The 6,000-nt window shown below is 40.9% G+C and overlaps 2 protein-coding genes across 2 annotated transcripts; one reads left to right on the top strand and one right to left on the bottom strand.

The window, feature by feature from the left end:
* Positions 1-1,387: 1,387 nt before the first annotated feature.
* LOC6545920 (COMM domain-containing protein 4) lies at positions 1,388-4,078 on the bottom strand. Its single transcript, XM_001972697.3, has 4 exons — positions 3,974-4,078; positions 2,079-2,219; positions 1,795-2,026; positions 1,388-1,635 (listed from the first exon to the last, which is right to left on the bottom strand). Exons 1-4 carry the CDS (start codon positions 3,974-3,976, stop codon positions 1,415-1,417), a joined length of 597 nt encoding a protein of 198 aa, XP_001972733.2. The 5' UTR covers positions 3,977-4,078; the 3' UTR covers positions 1,388-1,414.
* LOC6545919 (leucokinin) lies at positions 3,185-3,935 on the top strand. The gene has a single exon (XM_001972696.3). It carries the CDS (start codon positions 3,332-3,334, stop codon positions 3,812-3,814), a length of 483 nt encoding a protein of 160 aa, XP_001972732.1. The 5' UTR covers positions 3,185-3,331; the 3' UTR covers positions 3,815-3,935.
* Positions 4,079-6,000: the final 1,922 nt, after the last annotated feature.

Genomic DNA, 6,000 nt, shown 5'->3' with positions numbered 1-6,000 from the left:
TTTAATTGAAAAAATAATACAACAAAATTTGCTATAAAAAGAAGGCAACTTTTAACCTCTGCAGCTGCTGCAAAAGCTCATAATTAGAAAATCCACTGAGGAAGCAAGCGGCAAGCAAGTTAAATTAATTTATTCCTATTTTTTGTATACTTTTAATTGAAATTTTCTTCGTTTTTTACCACCTCCCCCCGTCCACTGCATATAATTTTAATAACCGGAAGCCGGAAGATGGCCAAAGGATGCGCCGGTAATTGCCGTGGCCAAAGGATGATAAGCAAATGTGGAAACCTGAAGCTCGCTTACCTCTCACTTTCCAAAGAAAAGGGTTCTTTTTTCCGACCTTTTATTAACAAATTTTACTTTGCCCACGCCGCACGTTATGCTATAATTAATAATCAGGCTGCATGGGCACTAAAAATGCTGCAGGAAGTTGATTAAATTTGATACAGTTCATGGAGCATTTGCAACGATATGAGTGTCGCTTCTTTGGGTTAAATATTGGCTGAAAAGGGTTAAATTTGTGGTTGGCTTTTGATGACATTAATGGCCGAGATTTCTCAATGAATTGGGCTTCAGAAAAAAATGTTGTGGTAAAAGCGACGAGATTATCAAAATCTTATTGGATATTATTTTGGAAAAAAACCTTAGGTACATGGCATTAGCAGAAATAATCTAAGAGAAGAGAACGATTTAGTTGAGTGTAGCTACTATTAGATACCCCTTAGCCCTCGACGTTCGTACGGACATTGCGAGATCCTGATGAGGAATATAAATACTTTTCAGGGTCGAACACCTATCTTTATACCTATTCCATACTTTTCAATGAGTCTTTTACTCTACAAGTAACAGATACTAAAATAGGTTACATTATTATACTTATTATACATTATTATACATTATTAAACTATCATACAAATTATTCGAAAAATATTATTGGGTTGAAAAGAATTTTTTGTTTAATCTTAGTTTGAAACTAAAAATGAAGTATTTTTTAATCTGGCAATAAAATAAGGGAGAAAATCTTTTTACCATGATAGAGAATTGTTCACCAAATTACTAACAAATTAATCATTTTTGCACTTAATGACCACTGCTCCTATGAATTCGCTTTGGCCGTAACGCTCAGCGAAATGAAAAGCTCGCCATAAAATTAATCCAGTACCGGAGAATGGTTGGTGTCCCAACTAAATGACACAGTTTAAGGCGAAAATACCGCCACCTAGCGGCAGCCAGCCAAATCCTAAAGAATATATTTTCATCCAGTTTATTTAGGAGTTAGGATGTAAATTCTTCGTTAGCATTGTTACAATATTGTTTATATTTCAATAATTCAATTTCATTGAATATTAAATGAATTAATATTGTGCCAAAAAATGGACAAAACGTAAGTTTTTTAATAGTTTACTTCGTATGTTTAGGAATCTGGTTTATTTTCATATTTTTGCATAACATCACGTGCCAATTTCAGCTCCGCCAGCAGAGCCTTCATTTGGGCGCGATCTATGTTGAGAACGTGGGTGGTATCCTTCGGCAGGCCATCGACCAGTTCTTGCGAGATCTTAAGTTCCAAGGTGGCGTAGTTTGGAGGCGTTTGTCCAGGCGTAGATATGTCACGGACGCTCTTCAGTTCGTTAACTAAAGTAAATGAAATATAAACATTTAAGAATATTAAACTACAAACATAAACCTGGCTTTCAATTTAAATCGTATAACAATAGTGCTGAATATTCAAGCAAACAAATTTAAAAAAGTAACCAATAAGTCTTTATAGACTGGTTCTTGATCACCACTCACTTCTGAAAGATTTGCTTATAAGTGTTTGCCGTATGGCGGCGGAATGCTTCTGGAGGACTCTGCACATGACAGCGGCGTGGTCCTTGGGCAGTCCCAGTTGTTGGATCTCCTCGCCAAAAATGCTTTCGGTGCAGCTGTAGCGAGCTGCGCTGGTCAGCATAAAATTGATGCATGCCACGGCGGTTTTACCCTCGTTAGTTAAAGTGGATGTGAGCGATTTTATTTTAGCCTCCTGAAAGTAAAGGCCTTTAATATTTAAGCATTGCAAACAAATAATTACAAACCTCAAATGCCTGTCCACAAATCCGTTGGGCCACTAAATCGCTAAGTTGTTCCAAGTTTTCAATGCTCAAGTTGGAGAGTGTTGATATGATCTCTGCCAAGACCCAATCGGGACAATCGCCTTCGCCGCAGAAGCGGAATTTCTGTAAAGGGCAAGCCAAATGTTTGATTACCGCATTCAAGAAACAGCAAATAATTAAAGTTCTTTCTTCATTTGGACCTAGGGCGCACGCCCACAGCCAAGTTAACCCATCACGTTTTTGACTAAATTAAAGACCAGAACACTTCAACAAGTGGGCTCGAACAAGATGAAGAGCTCTTAGAAACAACAGAAGGCTTGGGAGCTGAAAATACCCTGGGAAATAGCAATTTCCATATGAAGTTTGACTAAATGCTAAGAAACTTTAGCCAAGTGTATGTTTAGTTTAGATTAATACAATTATTAGTACACAAAATTATTTGTGCCTTTAAATAAAACAAATTTTAAAAAATGTATAACACAAATTAATGTAAATCTCTGAGAAATAATAATAGCTCCAAGATATGCCCCTCCAATTCCATAGAAAAGGACAAGCGGTCTAGACCAATTTGGGTCAAGCGTGAATTTCCTAATGATACCCTATAGGGATACCATTTCATAGGTCCCAAGAACTCCCACGACAGCAACAAATTCGCTTCAAGGAAAGGAAAAGAAAAGTGGACGATATTTGCATATGATTAATTTCATACGCTTGCCTGCTAATCAGCGAGCAATTTGCCCAAGTGGCGAGCGGAGAAAAGGGGTTGCAATGTTTTGTGGGTCGGGCATTTTCCGGCTCCGAGTTTTCCCCCACACACATACATATAAAGAAGGAGCGTTTGGGGAGCTCGTCTCAGTTTCAAGTGCACGTCACGTTTATCTCTGGGCAGGATTAATAAACGCGAGTTCGGAAGGGAAGAGCGAGTTAAACGAGTGAAAATTTATGACACTTGTTGCCATTGTCTGGAGGGAAAACGGAAAAGTGTGTGGAAAACGTAGAGACGCTTATTAATACGCACTCGTATTTACTTAGCGACGTGTGTAACGGCTTAGAAAATGCGAACGACAAACGTTTTATAATTATTTTATGGACTTCAAAGTTACTGGCTGTTGGGTGCTGCTGGTGGTGGTTTTGGTGGTGGGCTTACAGATCGAGTGGCTATATAAGCAGGGCAGCAGGGCGCCAAGCAACGCAGTTGGCCGAGAGGATTAAGACGGCTAAAACCGCTGGAGAAGATGGCGAACATAGTCCTGTGTATTCTGCTCCTGGTCTTTGGCCGTCAAATCTATGGAGCCAGCGTAGCGTCGGCACCGCTCTCTGGACAGGATCCCGAGCTGGCAACCTGCGAGCTGCAGCTCTCCAAGTACCGCAGGTTCATCCTGCAGGCAATCCTGAGCTTCGAGGATGTCTGCGACGCGTACAACTCCAGACCCGGTGGCCAGGAAGCGGACTCGGAGGCATGGCTCTTCCGGCACTACGCCCCAGCACCCACATCCCAGCGCAGCGAGATCTGGGCCTTCTTCCGCCTGCTCATGGCCCAGTTCGGCGATGCCGAGTTCTCGCCCATCATCCGGGATGCGGTGATCGAAAGGTGCCGCATCAAATCCCAGCTGCAGCGGGACGAGAAGCGCAACTCCGTGGTGCTGGGCAAGAAGCAGCGGTTCCACTCGTGGGGCGGCAAACGGTCACCGGAACCACCGATCCTGCCGGACTACTAATTCCGGAGATTCCACTCCCAGCGTTTTCCCCTTCAAAGTGTATGAACAGCCAAAGTTGAAGTCCTCTAATTAATATCAGTGTCTAAATAAACCCGATGATTGCAAACCGTGAAGCGGCTAAGTGGATGTTGTATTTAGTTAATTTGGAAAATAGCTCACCATTTTACTGCTGACTTTATTTGTTGGGGATTTTCTAAGCTAAATAATTTGTTTCTGCTTGCTGAAGCTATCGATGACTGTTGTTTTGGTAATCGGAGTTGTTATTGGTCCAGAGCTATCGGTGACTATCGATACTCGATTTTAGGTTGCGGTATTTTCCAGGGCTGAAATCTCAGTTATGTTATTACTTTTATCTGAAGGTTCGCTAAAATAATTTCGAGATATTATAAATAAGAGGAAACATTCTAAAATATGCAGATGGCTTCACTTAGGCAAGCGTTGCCAGACGGTTCGTAATAGTGGACATTACATTTTACATGTATGTATATTTTGAATCTTGCTTTTTGTGAGGGCGCCAAAGCAAAGAGATTTTGAATTTCCTCAGATATTTTAAGGGATCGTTTGATAATGCGAAGTTATATATTCAGCTTATTTAATTTTTGTAATTTTTTCTATTTAACTATATTTTTGTTTTATGTATTACTTTTTAGTGAGTATTAAATCCCAAATGTGTTAAGTTCTAATGGAAATTAAAATAGCTTTGGTGCAGTAATAGTCATTTTCATGTCTGTTTGGTATGGAATGCCATAATGAGTTTATGTTCTGTTTATGCCAACACTTTGTCTGTTATTGCCCACTATCTAGACAAATGTTTAGCCCTTATCAAGCCATCGTGAACTGAACGCCCACCGAAACACACCCCTTTGAACCCATAAATGTAGAACCCACCTGCACCGCCCTATCGCCACGATCGAAATCTTGCCGATCCCGACAGTTTTTGGAGCAACATTCGAGGCCTTCGAGTAGGCAGAGTCCGGCGGGGATTGTAGGATTGGAGGTGGGCACAACAAACCCATAAACCTTGTCTATTTATACAAACTAGGCGCAAAAGGGGGGTGTGTGTTTGTGCAGGCGGCAATAATTATAATTATCTCATCTGTCTCGGTGCTCTGGGCCATTTTGCCAGAGCTGGACACGCTGAAAACAAATGTTAACTAATCGCACCCGGCCTGCCCAGAAATCTAAATTCGAAATCATTAAATTGACTGATAGTGGCCATACTATATGCCCGGGAATCCAATCCACAACGTGAGCGACTTTTTCCAGCCTGTTTGACAGCGGCGCCAACGCTAGACTTGAATCCCGATTAGGGTCTGGAAACCTGGGCTCAACAAATCTTGGGGATTTTGCTGGGCTAATGCGATTATGGGCTCTGATTAGGTGGGCGTGATCGGTTGTAGTTCAATAACAAAATCCGGAAGGCAAAGTACCATCTAAAAATATACCTCTGGATTCTGTAAGGCCTTGGCACAGCTATTTAAAGCCCCCGATCGGTGATCTGCTAACCCCCTAAGCGGAACTTGGTCTGATCATTCAATCGATCAGTTGATCAGTTGATCAGTCGATCAGCAGGTGCTACAGGTATGCGACTTACTCCACGCCTAAGTTAAGACGTAGTCCCACCGTTTAATACGTGCCTTATCTCATAAAATATTTAATATTCGCCAGACTTAGACCACCAACATATGTAGATTGCCGGAGTGTATTAGCAAAAGCAGTAAGAAAAAACAAATGGCTATTCTAAGTACAAGCTAAAAAAAAATACTGAACCATATCTATATAGAACCTTATATACCATTGTAATAAATATTGTGATAAAAAACTAAAAAAAACTAGCATTACTTGCAACCAAAAATACTAAATCACTACTGAGCCCAAGCCGGACTTTCCCCACTTATGTGCCTTGGTTTTATATGCATTATTCATGCTTGCTAAATTTATTAATTGACCTTACCCCTGAGCTCACACCTCTGCTCCTCCCATTTGCACCATCTTCCTCAAAAACGACGAAGAAACTAGGCCATCTCAACATATAGAGCTGATAACAGACTGCCGGGCTGATTAAACCTTGTTCGGTGATTCTCGAGTGGAAACAACGAAAAGTAGAAGAACAAAATTGTTTAATTTAGTCATTGAACCTAACATTGAATACAAGAAGTGGGCGTGAGACGGGAGAGTTTTATTTG

This window comes from Drosophila erecta, unplaced genomic scaffold, assembly GCF_003286155.1.
Source record: "Drosophila erecta strain 14021-0224.00,06,07 unplaced genomic scaffold, DereRS2 tig00000021-arrow-pilon, whole genome shotgun sequence".
Lineage (NCBI taxonomy): Eukaryota > Metazoa > Arthropoda > Insecta > Diptera > Drosophilidae > Drosophila > Drosophila erecta.
This window is presented reverse-complemented; position numbering and strand designations above follow the sequence as displayed.

Coding starts and splice junctions, on each gene's coding strand:
- LOC6545919 (XM_001972696.3), top strand. CDS start 3,332: ATGGCGAACATAGTCCTGTGTATTCTGCTCCTGGTCTTTGGCCGTCAA.
- LOC6545920 (XM_001972697.3), bottom strand. Junction 2,027..2,078: donor TTTGTGGACAGGCATTTGAG/GTTTGTAATTAT, acceptor CTTTACTTTCAG/GAGGCTAAAATAAAATCGCT. Junction 1,636..1,794: donor TATAAGCAAATCTTTCAGAA/GTGAGTGGTGAT, acceptor CATTTACTTTAG/TTAACGAACTGAAGAGCGTC.